The sequence below is a fragment of the Coprinopsis cinerea genome (genome assembly GCF_000182895.1).
Source record: "Coprinopsis cinerea okayama7#130 chromosome 2 map unlocalized cont3.2, whole genome shotgun sequence".
Lineage (NCBI taxonomy): Eukaryota > Fungi > Basidiomycota > Agaricomycetes > Agaricales > Psathyrellaceae > Coprinopsis > Coprinopsis cinerea.
In genome coordinates, this window is record NW_003307543.1 from 278,761 (window position 1) to 295,332 (window position 16,572).

General features: G+C 51.8%; 6 protein-coding genes across 6 annotated transcripts; 4 read left to right on the forward strand and 2 right to left on the reverse strand.

The window, feature by feature from the left end:
- Positions 1-993: 993 nt before the first annotated feature.
- On the forward strand, positions 994-1,397 carry CC1G_10206 (hypothetical protein; the record flags this gene model as incomplete). Its single annotated transcript, XM_001841157.1, has 2 exons — positions 994-1,294; positions 1,351-1,397. The coding sequence occupies 2 exons, from the start codon at positions 994-996 to the stop codon at positions 1,395-1,397; spliced, it is 348 nt and encodes a 115-aa protein (XP_001841209.1).
- A 286-nt stretch (positions 1,398-1,683) lies between these two features.
- On the reverse strand, positions 1,684-3,718 carry CC1G_10207 (hypothetical protein; the record flags this gene model as incomplete). Its single annotated transcript, XM_001841158.2, has 17 exons — positions 1,684-1,716; positions 1,775-1,830; positions 1,963-2,045; positions 2,119-2,144; positions 2,200-2,240; positions 2,302-2,415; positions 2,492-2,599; positions 2,690-2,744; positions 2,802-2,878; positions 2,932-2,964; positions 3,022-3,131; positions 3,184-3,284; positions 3,341-3,373; positions 3,435-3,451; positions 3,520-3,529; positions 3,586-3,636; positions 3,707-3,718. The coding sequence occupies 17 exons, from the start codon at positions 3,716-3,718 to the stop codon at positions 1,684-1,686; spliced, it is 960 nt and encodes a 319-aa protein (XP_001841210.2).
- A 655-nt stretch (positions 3,719-4,373) lies between these two features.
- On the forward strand, positions 4,374-6,856 carry CC1G_10208 (transcription factor Hsf1). Its single transcript, XM_001841159.2, has 3 exons — positions 4,374-4,512; positions 4,562-4,626; positions 4,676-6,856. The coding sequence occupies exons 1-3, from the start codon at positions 4,400-4,402 to the stop codon at positions 6,469-6,471; spliced, it is 1,974 nt and encodes a 657-aa protein (XP_001841211.1). The 5' UTR covers positions 4,374-4,399; the 3' UTR covers positions 6,472-6,856.
- Positions 6,857-9,835: 2,979 nt separating this feature from the next.
- Positions 9,836-11,189, forward strand: CC1G_13325 (hypothetical protein; the record flags this gene model as incomplete). The annotated part of the gene is made up of 4 exons (XM_001841521.2): positions 9,836-10,058; positions 10,122-10,321; positions 10,376-10,549; positions 10,599-11,189. 4 exons carry the CDS (start codon positions 9,836-9,838, stop codon positions 11,187-11,189), a joined length of 1,188 nt encoding a protein of 395 aa, XP_001841573.2.
- Positions 11,190-11,726: 537 nt separating this feature from the next.
- On the forward strand, positions 11,727-12,596 carry CC1G_13326 (hypothetical protein; the record flags this gene model as incomplete). The annotated part of the gene is made up of 3 exons (XM_001841522.2): positions 11,727-11,906; positions 11,957-12,400; positions 12,432-12,596. The coding sequence occupies 3 exons, from the start codon at positions 11,727-11,729 to the stop codon at positions 12,594-12,596; spliced, it is 789 nt and encodes a 262-aa protein (XP_001841574.2).
- A 346-nt stretch (positions 12,597-12,942) lies between these two features.
- CC1G_13828 (hypothetical protein) lies at positions 12,943-16,539 on the reverse strand (the record flags this gene model as incomplete). The annotated part of the gene is made up of 9 exons (XM_002911747.1): positions 12,943-13,220; positions 13,274-14,001; positions 14,051-14,162; positions 14,210-14,401; positions 14,461-14,861; positions 14,925-15,070; positions 15,131-15,478; positions 15,531-16,235; positions 16,288-16,539. 9 exons carry the CDS (start codon positions 16,537-16,539, stop codon positions 12,943-12,945), a joined length of 3,162 nt encoding a protein of 1,053 aa, XP_002911793.1.
- Between the last annotated feature and the right edge of the window lie 33 nt (positions 16,540-16,572).

Genomic DNA, 16,572 nt, shown 5'->3' on the forward strand with positions numbered 1-16,572 from the left:
TTGTCCGAAGCGCCCATAGTAGGAGATTTTGATTCCAGATTAGGTAGCACTACCTCCAGACTGGGATCCGGTGGACATGGAGAAAACTAGGCTTGCCCCACTTGACGAATCAGCTGAAGTCCGATATGATTGGGGAGTAGTATTACATTCGACACCGGTTGGTAGTTCGGGTCTAGGGACCCACTAATACCTGAGGTCGCTGGCGCTTCCTCAATTTTCGCCTTCTGCAAGGAGCTTGCAAGGAGCTTTGAGCTACGATAAGGTTACTCAGCCTCATATGTGATCATACTTGGCACGTCACCCTGACGATGGCGAACTGAAGCCAAAGTGCGGCTCAAGCCGCTTAACCGCCCGGCGCCCGAGGCGACTGCAAGTTTCGGCTACACAGCGAGTTGACACAACCCAGCGCGTATGTAGCTTTCCAGCTCATTGCACTCAATGCGTCCAGGGAGTTCTTGAGGCATGGACACGGGAAACGAGAAGCCTTTCCGCGACAATGGGCCAAGGCGCCGGCGCAATCATCCTGCCAGCAAATGCCAGCAAAGCCATATGTATTCAAGTCAAAATGTATTCAAATTGAATCTAGCTTAGCGCATCACCAAGTCGTGTCCGCTCAAGGGTTTGACAGGCAAAGACCTTGACTTGGCCTTGAGGTGAATTGGCTCTCGTCGTCTCCGAAGACTGGGACCCGAATACTGCGAACAGCGAACGCCGCCAACTTCCAAATCAGTCTCGCTTCCTTCCCAAAATGGACATCCCTCGCGATGCGTCCTTCGGCTTGAGCGTTTTCGCGTACGCGTTGACAGCTTGTTTGTGGGATTGGGGCAGGGTCCTCCGCCTCTGTGTGTGACGTGTGCAAGGCCTGGACCACCCTTATGACACATCCCAAAGATATTTAAGGATCCCAGCTCGTCTCCGAAGTCCTCAGAACCCGGTTCGCCTCCACTACACAACACCTCTCTCAACTTCACTCACCACCTCACACCCAGCACAATGTTCGCCCGTCTCACCTCCGCTCTCCTTGCCTTCACCCTCGTCTCCGCCGTCGTCGCCGGCGGCCCTAAGAGCGTCGAGTACGAGCAATGCAACGGCGGTGAAATCCAGTGCTGCAACAGCGTCCAGCAGTCCAACTCGCTCGACAGCTCTCTCACTAAGCTCCTCGGCCTCCTCAAGGTCGACATTAAGCAAATTACTGGCCAAGTCGGTGTTGGCTGCACTGCTGTTAACGTCCTCGGTGTTGGAGGTGGTTCTTCTTGCACTCAGCAGAAGGTGTGCTGCAGCAACAACAGCTTCAGTATGTCACACTTTTACATCTTGTGGTTGTACTCTTTACTCATGTCCTTTCTTTAGACGGCGTCGTTGCCCTCGGATGCAGCCCTATCAACGTTTCTGCTTAAGCAGTTCATGGTTGGGATGGTATGTGACTTCCTATTCACCTGAGGACCACGAAGTTCTGATCGATTGCATATGTAGCCCTCATAGCCTATTGATACATAATTGCCATACACCCCTATATAATCGAGATTTAATGCAATTCTGAACGTCTTTGTGGAACCACCATAAATTGATTTTGTCTTGACACATTAAGACCTCTCTGTGTACCACCGGAGTGAAGTTCTCGCGCCCTCATCGAGCTCGCAAAAAATACTGGACGTTCCTAGCAGTCCTCGAAAAGTGCACAGCTCAACGGAAAGTGAGATTCTGAGGATCGTTTGCCTAGAAGGTGGATTAGCCCCACGCTTGGGGCCACTTCGCCGTAATGAAGCGCACCTACCTTAGGAGTCCCAGACACCTGCGGCAGCCCTCGTTCAACAGCAATCCCTCCACCTCCTACCGCACCGATTTGTCAAGGAACCCCATCCTCCACAGCCGTATCCCCACTCCCACTTCCTACTATCCGACTTCCTACCCCAGTCGAATTACTCATGCCTTTATCCCAACCTACCATTCTATTCACAGTACTGAACCCCATCTCCATCCGCGCTGTTTCTCGTAGGTGGAGGATCATCCGGATTGAGAGTGTGCTGTGCATTACGGCTTGTGGTCTGAGAGTGAGAGTTATTCAAGGACTGTCTGTCAGTGCTCGTTGAGGGGTGGGAGTGGGAGTGGGAGACGTACGGTGCCATGAGGAAACGGTACCTTGCCTGTGATCCCAGCTGTCAGTTACATGATCGAGGGGAGGAGGGCGAGGCCACGTACGGGAAGGAATTGAGCGGAAACCCCATTCGCAATGGACATCACTTTGGCCTCGTCAGTCAGCCTTGGGACTCGGAACGTCAGACAGTGAGAAGTGGTGCTTACCAGCCAGAACGACGAAATAAAACGTCCCATCCCGATAAAAAATCTTGATCAACGGGCTGCGTCTCGACCTCCAGTATATCCGGAGTCCGAAGTACACGCAGAGGATCATCACGACTGCTCATCGATCCAAGTCGCCTCAAACTTTAAACAACTTTCCTCTTTCATCGACGAACGGGGGACTTTGGCTTACCGAATCCGCTGTACAGCAGGACAACGTACGCGATCATGACCAACTCGCCGTTCGTCGTGAATTTACCGACGCAACCCGGGACGATGTCGGCGAACTGGGATTGTCCCCCTGAGTGAATGAAACAGTCGGACAGATTAAAAGCCGAATATGGAGAGTCCAGAGGGCGCTTTGGGGCGCCGAGGTGAAAGATAAACGTACATGAGCCCAGAACGACGTACTTTCCCAACAGGGAAATGCTTGCGACAAAAACGGCCTAGACGATCAAAGGGTGAGTGAAGGAAGGGATGAGGAGGAAGGGACGGAAACATACCAGACCGTGGACGATCATGAAGGTCAGCATCAATCGTCCTCGACCTGCCAATGCGTATACGCGGACGTAGAGGATGACTTTAATCTAGGTCAGCTGCTATATGCCATCCTTCCCGAGCTGAATGGCTTACCTTCTGATATCAGGATGCACATAGCGATTCCAACTGATAGAATTCATGTTTGAGTCACTTCCTTGCCTTCACCCGGGAGAAGAGACGCACTGCATGGAATCGAAAAGATGATTTTGCAAAGCTTCTTCTGGTCAGAACGTTGATAGGGTGCAGCTAAGCGCTCGGGCTCACCAGCGGTGATGGTCGGACCACGAAATTGTCTGCGAGTTGCAACAAGTCAGCGCGGACCGAGAGGGGAGGATGAACGGGCACTCCCAATAAAATGTGAAGGGAATTACAACGAATGGGAGGAATCGGTTGATGAAATATACGATCTTCACGATTCCCCAGTGAACGGACCAGACTAGAGCCACCTGGAAGCAGAATGATTCACGACTCGAACTCAGGAAAGCAATATGAACTTCCGTACCTCTAGCCTTAGTGTTTGAAAGTATTCAGCGAACTAGTTCAAGCGATATGGTGAGCATCTTGTAAGTCTTTACCATGGCAAGTGAACCACCGACCAGCAGTGTCATGCTCGCTACTGCGGAACCAAAAGTGGCGGGTTCAAAACGGATTGGCGGACATGCAAGGAAAAGAAAAACGCACCCGAGACGATCTAAGATGGGATGAGCTCTGTGTGAGAGATCGTATAAGGACTAGATGAGGACGTACAATGTTCAGCTGCGTGCTTTCCAGCTGGGCCTTCATCTTCATGAAATCGTCCTGTTGATCCATACTGTCCAGAAAGTAGTGTCAGCGGTAAGGTCAGAGGGATTCCAGGCGTCGAACAGACTGCGCGAGACATGTTATATGGAGGGCGAGTTATGAAAGTATAAGGATCTCATTCTCAAGGACTCCGCCGGTTGGGGGGCCATAAGCAGCAAGAATTGATATAAATCAGTATCCTTGGTGGCCTTGAGCCTACAGCTCTCGATCCAAGTACCCCGTCATAGTAGGCGACTATGTTAACGAGCGATAACGATCAAGCGCGCAGTGGCTCATCCTTCGACTGGGAGTGATAATCACAGGCTGTGCGTCCTAGTCTGGGATAGTGTCGACAGATAGCTGTAGCAATGGCGTTGGCACGTCAGAGACTAAGTCACGCAGTTCCATCGCGATGAAATTAGAACAAGACAGAGTATCATCCGTTGCCAGAAGACGGTATGTCCGAGCAACCTCCAGGGTGTTGTCCTGATCCTCGTTCGACCAGGGTGGATGACGACATTGCAGCCAGGAACAATAGGTAAGACCAAGTGTAAGAGGCCGTCTATGTCGGCCAGTGAAATCGGTTTGTCAGAAGAATGCTGAGACCCATGAGCGCCTGGTGAAAGGCGAGTCCAGAACGCTGTGCGCGCCTGTGTCAGTCCCTGCGAAGGGCACTCCGGCAACTGCCGAGGATCACGTGCAGATATCGAAGTGAATTGCCGCCGCCCGGCAACAAGGGATCTTGCTCTTGACCACCAATATCGAGGATCGGTGGAGAATCATGGCGACAGACTCACAGATGACGGTAGCCAGAGCTGGAAAGAGTTTGCCTCCAGCGCCGCTGTCCAAGGCGACCAGACAGGTCGTCCCAGCGTTCCTGCAAAAGCTTTACGAGTGCGTTCAACCTTTAGCCGGGGTAAACAGCATTTACTAACGAAAATAGGATGGTCAACGATCCAAAGAACTCAGATCTTATACGCTGGTCAGATACGGGAGACTCGTTTTTCGGTGAGTTTTCGTCGTTGAACAGCTCTCTAGAGGCTAAAACGTGGTACAGTGCTCGACCACGAGCGTTTCGCTCACGACGTCCTGGGCCGTTGGTTCAAACATCGTAATTTCAGCTCCTTCGTTCGCCAATTAAACATGTATGGATTCCATAAGATCCCACACTTACAACAAGGCGTTCTAAAGAGCGATAACGAGACAGAGTTTTGGAACTTTGCTCATCCAAACTTCCACCGCGGCCAGCCTGACCTTCTCTGCCTGATCCAACGGAAAAAAGCCTCGAGCCAACAAGTAAATAACGATGACATCGACCTCCGAGACTCGACTCCTACAGCCAATGGCCAGGTCCTCGATATCCAGTCCGTCATTAATGGCATTACCGCCATCAAGCGACACCAAACCACCATTTCTGCCGAGCTGAACGAGCTGAAGCGCTCGAACCAGCTGCTGTGGCAGGATGCCATGGCTGCCCGCCAAAGATACCAGAAGCAGCAGGACACGATAAACCGGATCGTCAAGTTCCTGGCTGGTGTCTTTGGAAGTACGGTGAATCGGACAAAGGATGGTAGCCCTGAACCTCACGTCGTCATTCCACGGAGGGCTGCCAGGTTCTTGATTGAGGATGCGAAGAGGGAAGGGAAGGGCATTGTGGAACTCGACGACTTATATGCTCCAGAGGACATGGCCACTCCTATATCCATCACCTCAGTCGAAAGCGATAACCATGTCGAGACGACGCCAGTTCCTCAACCAGCCCCAGTACAACCCGAACCTGAACCCAAGCCCACAGACAGAGCCGTGACCCCTCGCCAACCGTCTCCCTCATACGACTTTGACCCTCGCGTTCACGGAATGCTCTCCCAGCTCACCCAATCCCAGATCCAAACCCTCCTCAATACCCTCGCCTCCCAACCATTAGGGGATGCCAACACTGCTTCCTCGAACCCGACTTCCAGCACCCACCTCACTCCTTATCAACCACCCCCATTCGACTTCTCTATGATCCCTTCTACCCCCGGCACTTCGAACGAGAGCCACGTTCCCGTGGTATCTCCGCCTGCCGCACCTCCTACCGAAGGCCTGATCTCATTTAACTCGTTTGATGGATTCCCCACTGAGCGGATGGAGCGACAATGGCAACAAGCGGAGGACATCGACCGGGACGTCAACGCGCTGAACACCAGCATCCACTCCCTCATCCAAACGTTTGGCCTAGACCCCAATATGTTCGACTCCATGGACACCTCCACTGACCCCACCAACCCCACCAACCCCGCTGCTCCCAACCCCTCTGTCTCGATCGACCACAACGCACATCCACCTACCGCCCCCAACGTCTCTGCGCCCTCAGCGGACACCATGGCTGGCCCAAGCGGCGCGCTTTCGAATGATCTCGGGCCGGTGCCTCCCGCTGATTTTGATTTCGATGCCTTCCTCAACACGTTGCCCTCCGCTTCGGCCAACGATGGTATGGATTACACCGATGCTGCATCTACAGCGTTCCTGGACGAAGTACCATCGCCAGCCAGTACGACTACCTCGCCGGTGCAGAATCTCCGCGGCTTATCGCCTGAGATCTCGACGAATGGTGGGTCAGGGCTGGCGGTTCCTCAACCAGTGATCCCGACGGCCAATGCTGGGACTAAGCCTCCCACCGCTTCACCTGGGCTCGGGCGGAAACGAAAATCGGATGTGTCCGAGCTGGATGGCGGGGCGTTGGCTATGCAGTTCCAGACTGTCACGCCCTCCGCCATCCTGCCTGGTGTGACTGGTTCTCCGCACCTCCACTCGGCTTCCTTGTCGACCAACGCGGCTAACAGCAAGTCGAAGAGGAGGAAGGAAAAGTAAATTGTTGTATCGATCGACGGAACAGAAGAAGCCGAAGAAGGGACCAACGATGTACAGTACCAGGCGACTTGACGGACCGGTTTGCTTTCTTTTTCTTCCCCCTGGGTGTCGATGAACGTTTTTTCTACCTTGTATTTTAGCAGCCCCTCCCCTCCCCTTCCTTTCGCACTATCTTATTGGCTATTCAATTGGAAACCACGATGTCTTTCCCCCTCGCTTCCCCTGATTCCCCCGCTTTCTCATACCATGCCTTCACCTTTCCCCCTCAATTTCCCGCCCCACTTCCTTTTCGATATGTCCTCATTATCGTGTTGATGGGAGTTGTCTCTTGTTGTCATGTTTCTCTTTTCCTCTGTTTCCCTCCCTCACTTCCCTATAAATACACGACTAGGGACACTTCCTCCAATTCCCTTTATTCCCTCTGTTTCCTCTCCTCTGATTCTTTCAGGCTTACCTCCCATCCCCTTCCCCTTCACAGCCCCTTCACCCCATGTTAGCTTTTATCTTTCTTCATGGACCGGACTCACCAATTCAATTCAAGCAATTCAAAGCACGAAGTTCCACACGCACGCAACAAAAATAGTGTATCCTTTTTTTCTTGTTCAACTTCACGGTTGTTACTTTTACTCTACGCTATGTACTTATGCTTAGTCCTCCCTCTCTCCCCCTGACTGCTCGTCCGTTATGCATTACAAAGTACTAGTACTTGGAGTGCGACCACTGCGGCATCATGATCCTGCGCACGTTCCTCTTCATCGACTGCCTGGGTTCAAGTTGTCTACACGGCTGCAGTTACACGAGGACGGTTTGGTACTCAGTACTCCCGTTTTACTCCGAGTTCTTTATCCCTGACTTACGATACGATACGAGGGTTGGCTCCGCGGAAAGAAAATTGTTAAACCAGATGTAGCATTAGTTTCGAGTTGTAGCTTGGTACGAATGGCTTCTTGATAGATGTGTGGTGTTTGTTTGGAGATTTTTGTAGCAAATAAAGTTGATTCGATGGTGCGCTTTTTATTGCACTATCAGACTCCTACCCGCCGTAAACGTCTTTATCTTATCTTATCTCTCCTGCCGAACTTTCTCCGAACGTTGGAGGAGCACGTTTACGGGCGACTGGCAACACTTGTTGCTTTGTCCTTGTTTGTCACGGACCTCCCCAGTCTGTCCATCGTCCTTGGAGAGGCTATACTCCGTGTTTCTGGCAATATCGTTGTGTTTGACTATAGCTTAATGGTTCTGAGCACCCGCAAAGCATAAATACACTCATAACCACCGCTGTGACTAGTCCTCCTCATTTGGGACAGTCTTCTAGTGCTTGCCTACAGAATGGGCCATTTGCTGAAGGTGAAGATCTATATTAGTTGAAATTTACAAAAACTGGCTAGTGGCTGGCTAGTGAAACATTTATGACTGTATTACGGAAGAACTAGCCCTCAAACCCCTTGCAGTACATAGCTCTCTGGATTAGCGCTCGTCCAGAGGGTGTTGCCAAACAATACCAAAGTAACAAGTGTTGCCAGTCGTCCGTAAACGCGTAAACGTTGAGCTCCTTGAGTTCGGAGAACGTTCGGCAGCTTACCTAAGAACGTTTACGGCGTCTGGGTAGGAGTCTGTTGCACTATGTCAATTGATGTCCACCCCCAGGACAGGGGCACAGAGTGAGAGCAGAGAGAGAAGAACGATACGGCACCGAGATATAGTTACTCCCAGTACTGTCGTCTGTGATACGCTTCTAACTTGGAATCGACTGGCAGAGAAGGCAATGGGCGTTGCGAGTGGATTAGAGAGGAAATAGTTTCTGGCAGTCCACTTTCCAGTGTCCGACAATTAGGGAAGGACAGGGGTAACCCCCGGGTAGCCGGACACCTACCCTTACCCCCACCCCCCCAAAACCCCTACCCCTGACTGAGGGGTAGGGGTAGTACCCTTACTGTCGCGAAGAGCGAACACTAAACCAAACCAAACCTTGAAACCAGAGCGGAAGTGCCAGAGAGCTGAGAGCGACGAGAGAGGCGAGAGCGATGAGCGACTTGTAAGCCAGAAAGCTATGCAGATGTATTGACGAAGAGGTCAAGCTGAGGAAATACAGAGGAATCTACCTAGCTTATATACCTATTCTACAGTCTTCATAGCCGCGATGAGTCAAGATGACGAACAGATGGTGAAATGCAGAAGAACAATAGGGAGAGTCACAAGGCTGCGCGAAGGCTGCGCAAAGAATAAAGAAGACAATAACAGAGTAACGAGGCAGTGCAAGAATGGAGAGAACAATAAGACGTAGGGCGCAGGGCAGTCAGTATATGGAGACCTAGGAGACAGGCCAGAGTGGTGTGAATTTTGACCTATGTCAAAGGTCTGCAGTGGCCAGCTGGGCTCCAGAGACCCTCTACCAGATAGGCCCAGATGGGTGGGGTGTATTTGATATGGGGTGTACTTGATATGACCACACATGATTTCATTCATGTGTTATAGATAACCTACATCCCATTCATTGTACTGTATGTACTAGCATGCTGCACGTGCATCGACAATCCCAGCTGTGCTCTTGCCCTATCTTGCGCAGGGCTCCCATCCACCTGTGTCTGTGGCCCCAGCTGGGTTCAACGTGCTGGTGGGATTCACAGCTGGGTTGAGCGCGCAACTCGGTTGCCTGGGAGCTGGCACCTTGGTCCAAGCGTAGTAACATGTGGTGGATCTTCGGTTGCGGCTTTCTGTCCAACTGTGTCCATTAACCCATCTGGGTTCCCCTCCCTATTCATGGACCCATCTCGGTCACGCCCGATGTTCCGAAACCCATCTCGGTTCCACCCCCCGGGTTGCAATTCCCAGCTAGGTCGAGCCCATCTGGGTTCCCCTCCCTATTCATGGACCCATCTCGGTCACGCCCGATGTTCCGAAACCCATCTCGGTTACACCCCGGGTTGCAATTCCCAGCTAGGTCGAGCCCATCTGGGTTCCCCTCCCTATTCATGGACCCATCTCGGTCACGCCCCGATGTTCCGAAACCCATCTCGGTTACACCCCGGGTTGCAATTCCCAGCTAGGTCGAGCCCAGCTGGGTTGTGTCCACCTGTATTCAGGAACCCATCTCGGTCACACCCGTTGTTCCGAAACCCATCTCGGCTACACCCCGGTTGCAATTCCCAGCACATGCTTGGCTCTTTTTTTCTAAGTCTACCTGTGTCGTTACTCCAATCTGTGTACCCCGCCCATTAGTTCACCCAACTGGGTCCAGGAACCCACCTAGGTCCTCATCGCAGTTGTGTTTCCCAGCTAGGTTCGGCGCCTGACTCAGCATTGTCTCCGAACATTATGATCGTTCGTCATTTTCTCTCTGCACTTCCTTCCCCCTGTCTGCTCCATGGACGACCATCTCTTTGACTGGAATGTCTTCAGGTGCCACTACGATGTCCCAGAGAACCTTCGAAAGGCGGTCCACTACGGAATGTATGCTATCCACCTTTTCTGCAAATTTTCACTCGACTCCGCCCACGACGTGCCCCCTTTCGGTGACATCAATCTTATTGTCAGGTCAGAAATTCATCAGATCGTCCACGGCGTTCGAATGGCTTTGGATTGTAAAAGTACGTCACAGATTGCTCCTTAACTGTATCTCACATCAAAACACTCCCTCGTAGTCCATCTAGAATGGGCGATTGAAGATTACCTCAAAAGTTTTGACGATGGGACCACCGATGTTGAGCGTAGCCAGCGTTTCCCACCTAACCCTGGCACCCACAAATCTGGCCTCCCTTTCGATGAGGTTCACTACCCGTGTACCTTCGTGGACAAGAACGGCCGCATTGTGTGGTGGTATCTCCCGGCAATCATTCGAGAATCCCGCTGGGTGAGTGCCAAACTCTAGTAGTCGAATTGAATAACCCTCTCATACATCTACCAGGAGAAGATATGCGACACTGTCTTCAGTCTTTCCAGAGCATGCCCCAGAGCGTTTTCGAGGCCTCGGCACATCTCATCGGCCGATTTTCATGCCAGCTTCAAGATAGGAGATCAATTCGCCCAGGGACAAGCAATCATGTATCCGGCTGGGTATTTTGAAGGGGACATGGACTACGTACGTCGCATCCTACGTCGTCTCCACCTTGTCTGTCGACCTTCCTCAGGACATCCCGTTCCCTTCGCGCTCCTTCCGACACGCTGACCGGTATTTCGGGTTTGAGTTCCTCGATATGCTTGAAACGGACACCATGGCAATCATCGGTACAGTCCTCGCACTCACGCAGCCTGTTCTTTTCCATGTCTCCCTGGAAATGTTTGAGAAACTGCACCAAGGCAATGTTTCGGTTGGTCAGCCGTGGGTATTCCACGAGGTGCTGTCCCGTTGGGCTTCGCCCTTTGGCGCATACACCGTCTTCAACAACTGCGATCACCCCCGCCATCGATTCTCATTCAGCCATCCATCCTCATCCACACTTTATCTTTCGATCGGAGACCCTCAGCATAGCCGCTTCGTGAGCAATCTTCTTGCTCGCGACTTTCATTTCGACCCTGGTACCGTATGTATTGGGTTGGCCTCCTGCATTTCTCATGGTTGGTCTTCCTGTGGAGCTGGGGAACAGGCTACTGTCCAGTTCACGACATGTGGACGCCTTCTTGACGAAACAGAACCTTATAGAACTATATTTCCAATGACCTCGGTCGAGCTTGCCGCATATGTAGACTACATTCTATCAGACTGTGAATTCCAAACTTAGTTTTCATTAGAATACATTAGTTCACTCAGAACGCAAATTCGAGTCTCAGGATTTATTCTCGGCTACACGTGAGGGGAAGTATATAGTAACACAACTTGAAATGTAACTCAAACGCGGGTAACTCGAACGCGGCCTTGGAGGCGACGAAACCCAGCTGGGTTTCAATTCCCATCTGGGTTTACTTGGAGGCGCCAATACTGAGATGGGTTCCAGTTCCCATCTCAGTTTACTTGGAGGCGCCAATGCTGAGATGGGTGCATATTCCCATCTGGGTTTTCTTGGAGGCGCAAATACCGACATGGGATTTATCTCCCATCCCCGTCTATGTTTTCCTGGAGGGATGAGATCCCATGGCCAGCTGGGATTTCATCTCCCGGGTTGTTCGTCCTGGATGTTCAAGCGGGGTATACCCACCCAAGGCACATGATTATTCGACTCAAACAACACATCAGCCCGACAATCGCCTCTTACAACTAATAGTCACACCTTTTTTTCACCAACGACTCCTCACCCACCATCCTCGTCCACCCCACCCCCATGCTTCTCACTACGAACCCCCTCCTCCAAGGTCTCACACGTCTTCGAGCGCAAAAGCTCGTCAATTACATCTCCGCCCGTCTACGACACTGCGCAACTCACCTCACGGATCGTGCAGAGGACATCGACCGTGTTCCCGGGCTGTTTGCAGCCTGTTGGCACCAGTTCAAACTCGATTTCGTAAGTCGTCCTGCTACAAATACTTCTGTTTCACAGACTGACCCAGACAGAACCACGGGCTCCTCGTCTATGCGTTGGTGTCCCTCCAATATCCCGAGACCATATCTGCACCCGCATTCCTCAAAAGTCTCCATCGTCTGCTTGTGGAGGGAGGTATTGATTCCTGCGACGCCGTGAAAAGAGAAGCTAACCGACACGATCCACCCTACGATGATTTCGGCGTGCCCACCAGCACTGCATGGTGGGTTGACATCACTGGTAACTCACCTCCCGATACCACACCCCCCAATTTCCCTATCACCCACATCATCGACGCCTTCAATCGCGAGCCTGACGATGCTTGGCCCCCATGGCACCTCCCTGTCATTGTCCCTCAAGGATGGGATTCGACCAAAGCTCGTCCCCTCGCACAATCGTTCGAAGACCTGGAAAAGCGTCTCCTGACCGCCGAGACCGAGTTGCGAAGCGCCATGGAGGCCATCGACGTCTTCAGAGTCGATTGCAGGCGGTTCCCCCCACTCCTAGGACTCTGATGGCACGGAGGTACAAGCCTGCTCTCAGGCCATCGCGGAGTCTGACGAGGTGCCCCAGTCTGACCTCATGGACGTGCGACACTCTGACGATCTGGAGGGGTCCGAGTCTGACCCCATGGACCACACTACCGCGGCTCTCGATCGTTTGGAGGCTTAGCAATCTCATCTTGTATTTCATTTTCTTTGCTTTCGTTAATGTCATCCTCCCCTGCCCGTCCACATTGTCATGATGTCACCTGGCCTCCCAAGGCTTAGTCATCCAGCGTATCGATACGCCTGCTGACCCATGCCAAAACCATGGCCGACCAGTTGCGATGACGTCAGTCAAAGCCGCAGCACCAGCTCTTGCGGTGATGACTGACGTCATTCCTCTGCCGTGACAACGACGACGAAGTCTTTCGACGACCATTCGAACCAGTCCACGGCCAGCTCCGAATCTCCGCCACAACGTTACTTGGCAGAACAAGTGTATTGTTGAAGGTAGTCAATCTATGGTTGTATATCTACGAACTGGTAACCATCACATCATCGCCTAAGCCCTCTTTGACTTTGTTAAACCGCTTCTTCGCATGTGCTCCCATCAGTCTCCACATCTGCTCTTGTCTTTTGGCATACGCGACGTGGCCAGGTGAATGTTGTGTTCCTCTGCCCCATTCCCTGCACTGAGATTCCTTGAAGGCGAAAAAATTGACAACCCAGTCCATCTCGGAGGTCAGCAATGTGTGCTCCTCCCTCCAACGGTCGAGTCTTGACCTCGCTCGAAGCCAGTTAACACGATAGACTAGTAATGACAGGTCAGTCTACCTTAACAGGCGACTTGGGTTTGAGGCTCACTTTCTTCTAGATAGGCCGAGTTGTTTGAATCTTCGGCCACATTCATATTCCAGATCCAGGGAAGCGGTTTGTTTCTTTCCCCCCTGGCGTTTGGTTTGTAGATCGCGGTGACTGCGCGGGTATCCTCCCTTCGAACAGGTCGATATCGATCCCTCGTGTCATCGTCGGCGCCCAACCTCCCCAGAGCCCAGCGGGCCTGGTTGTACACTTTGAGTAAGTTTCGGAGCTCCTTGTCGACACTGTTAACCGCTGCATAGCCCCTCGTCTTCTGCTTCTTCCCTTCCGCAAGGCGAACGTTTGACCTGTAAAGGTAAGATTTATGTGCGATATGAGCCCTGATACCTTCCAGAGTATCCTCCGCTTGAGCGATGCGTAGCTGAAGCTCCTTCGGTCTTGCCCTCAAAATGGAAACCGGGACTTCGTCATCCTCACCAAACGATGATGGGAGAGGTAGCTTGACGTCCTCGATCTCGTTTTGAGAAAGAGAGAAGGGATTGTCAGCTTCATCCTCTACCTCGTCGTCCTCAGCTCCTTCAATGGCCACCAGCTCGAGAGGGGGGGAAGAGTACTTGAGTGCGTCGAAATCAGCGTCCGGGAAGAGGGAGGACGCAGTGTCGTAGAGCTCGTTGACCTCCTGTTGGAGTTGTTCTCGTCGTTTGGCGACCTCGAGGGTTTGTTGGTCGGTTCTGTCCTTCGGTAGACCTCGTATGAACATCTTCAAACCTATCCTGTTCGTAGTTAGATGGTGTATACAGGTGCAGTCTGATCTGGCCTCACTGAGTGTCCTGGAGCCGAAGTCCCCAGGCCAGCCAGGATGTAACCCCGATCCCTTTGTTCATTTGCCGCTCCTTCTCCATAAGTCTACTTCGAGTTTTGGCCAGAGAAGGTGCTGTAGCGCTGTTAGAACATTTTTACGAGCAGAGAAATAGTACCCACCTTTCGTCACTTTTGCATTTAGGATATCCATCGCCTTGACGTCCAAAGCACGTAAGGCGTTCGCCTCATCCAATTGAGCCTGCCACTTGGCCCTTTGTGTCGCTGACGCCGTCTGGTTAAGCAAATCGAAGTCTTCCTGTGCTCGTAGGAGCTCTATTCGACTGTTATTCCAGTTTTTGCATATGGAAGGCACTTGGAATCGACACTTATCAGGAAACCAGTTAATGGAATAGAAATTCGTGAGTACTCACCTAAATTGAGCAGTTTCTTCCAGTTTATATCGCCAAAGATCGCATCTAGAACCTCCACGCGATGCGCCAATGTCATCGTGGAAGTTGCCCGTGCCACCTCGTTCACAATCGCCCAAAGAGACTCGAGAATCTCCCCCGCAGCGATCCCTGCACCTTTGATGTACGTGAGGGAATACCTGGCGTTACAGGCGTCTTGGTGGCCGTGAACGTGGAAAAGACCTATCGCATGCAGGAGTTCTTCGAGATCATCCGGAAGCTCCAGGAAATCGCTTTGATCGAAGCGCTCCAAAAGTCGTTTGCTATACTGACAATTGATGTCGTATGCCAAGATGACCCTTCGAATACTCTTCATGTTAGAGTACTTAAGCGCCTGGGAAAGCGCCCAGTCCATGTTCATTTGACTGCAGTTAGAATGGCATCAGAAAGTGAACGCTCGTTTGGAAAGGCATTACGGATCCACCTACCGCTCTCCTTTCTGGAAATCAACCACACTACCAGGGACAAAAGCACCATGGCGCATACAAGCGATTGCGCCAACACCTGTCACATCGCAACCTTTGTGCACTTTCGATTTTTCCGATACAGCGCGATGTTCATGACATGTGGGCGCCTGGGATGGTTTAGGTCTGCATAGAGTGATATAAGATACAACCATGATAGATAAACTTACCTCTTTCACCTCGGTTGAAACTGCGAGATGCCGAGAATACGATTCCTTCTCCGTCATGTAACCTTCACCATTCTTCAGGTACACCTCTGAATCTTCGTCGTCGAACCGCCCTTTGCGATGTACACACGTGAAGTTCCCATCAGCAACGAAACTCCGGGTATACTTCCAACTCTCGCGGTCATCCTCCCAGTTTTCCGGGAGGTTAATCCCTGGCTGAGGGCAGGCTGCGCAGAACAAGGCAAGATCGCCCTGTTGTGCCTCTCCGCGAGTGTGTCCAAAGCCGTTGCGTTTGAGCTCCTTTAGTTTCCTCCATTGACGCCCAACCCGTCGTAGTTCGCGTACACGATTCTAGTCCATTCACATCAGCAAAGTGTTTCTGTTTTTAAGGTAATGTACGCACTGGGACGGCATGAGGGAATGGCTCATTCGTGAACCTTCTGAGCTTTGAATAGATGTGGTGGGTCGATGCGAACGTTTCCACCGTCTCGATCATATAGTCGTCGAGTAATGCGAAGGTAAAAACAGTTCGAACGTTCTTGGGGGTGGAAGGGTAGAATCCCCTTCTGAGAAGTTGGTATTCCGGGTCTGGGGAATCGAGGCAGTGGCAGAAATGGAATGGCAAGTGATGAACTCCGTTGGTGTGAACGACAACAAGGATTTTCATCCCGTCGAGGGTTCGAGAAGGGGGAGAGTGACCAAATGTGAAGTCATCGTCGTCGCCCAGCCCTGAAAGCTCGGGATTGTCTTGCTCGTCGTCTGCAGCTGTTGGGTGTTCGTCTTCTGCAACTGGGACCAGCAACGGTTGACACGAGCGCACCGAGCAAAGATTGACGGAGACGCCAGCAATCCAGAGCCAAGAGGGAGAGAAAAGGCCGTCCTGGAGTTTGAGCACGCGATGCAAAGGATTGCGAAGGTGTGTCGTCCTAATGCATGTTTCACAGTACACAGGCGAACCACAGCAATCCTTGCACTTCCACCAATACTCGGCAAGGACGCTGCGGCACTCGTCACAGGCCAATGTGGCGCGTGGAAATTCGTTCGCCAGTATCTCTTTGAGATATTGACCTTGCTTTGGTAGCCATTCAGCCATGTAGTCGTTGGGCGTCTATTTATCGGTGGTTGGTCGCCTTCGGCTTGTAGTGATCACGGATGCGCACCTTCGATTTTGATTTCCCTTTCTGGGGACTCATATCCAATTCCGTGAAAGTATAAACGATTCCATTTCCAGGACCCTGTTCTTTGCGAATACGATGTTTGGGAGTCAATCGAGACACCGGCTTTTGAGGTGATGGGGATGATAAAGGAAAGAATTTGACTCTCGAGCCTCTTTTGGTAACGACAAGCTTGCCCTGCAAGGCCTTAACCCCCCCAACCGATGTCGAAGTGACCTTCTGTTTCGTTTTGCCCATGATGGTGGTCTTTACAAGTAGGGCTGGAGGAGG

Coding starts and splice junctions, on each gene's coding strand:
- CC1G_10208 (XM_001841159.2), top strand. CDS start 4,400: ATGGCGACAGACTCACAGATGACGGTAGCCAGAGCTGGAAAGAGTTTG. Junction 4,513..4,561: donor TTCCTGCAAAAGCTTTACGA/GTGCGTTCAACC, acceptor TAACGAAAATAG/GATGGTCAACGATCCAAAGA. Junction 4,627..4,675: donor TACGGGAGACTCGTTTTTCG/GTGAGTTTTCGT, acceptor AACGTGGTACAG/TGCTCGACCACGAGCGTTTC.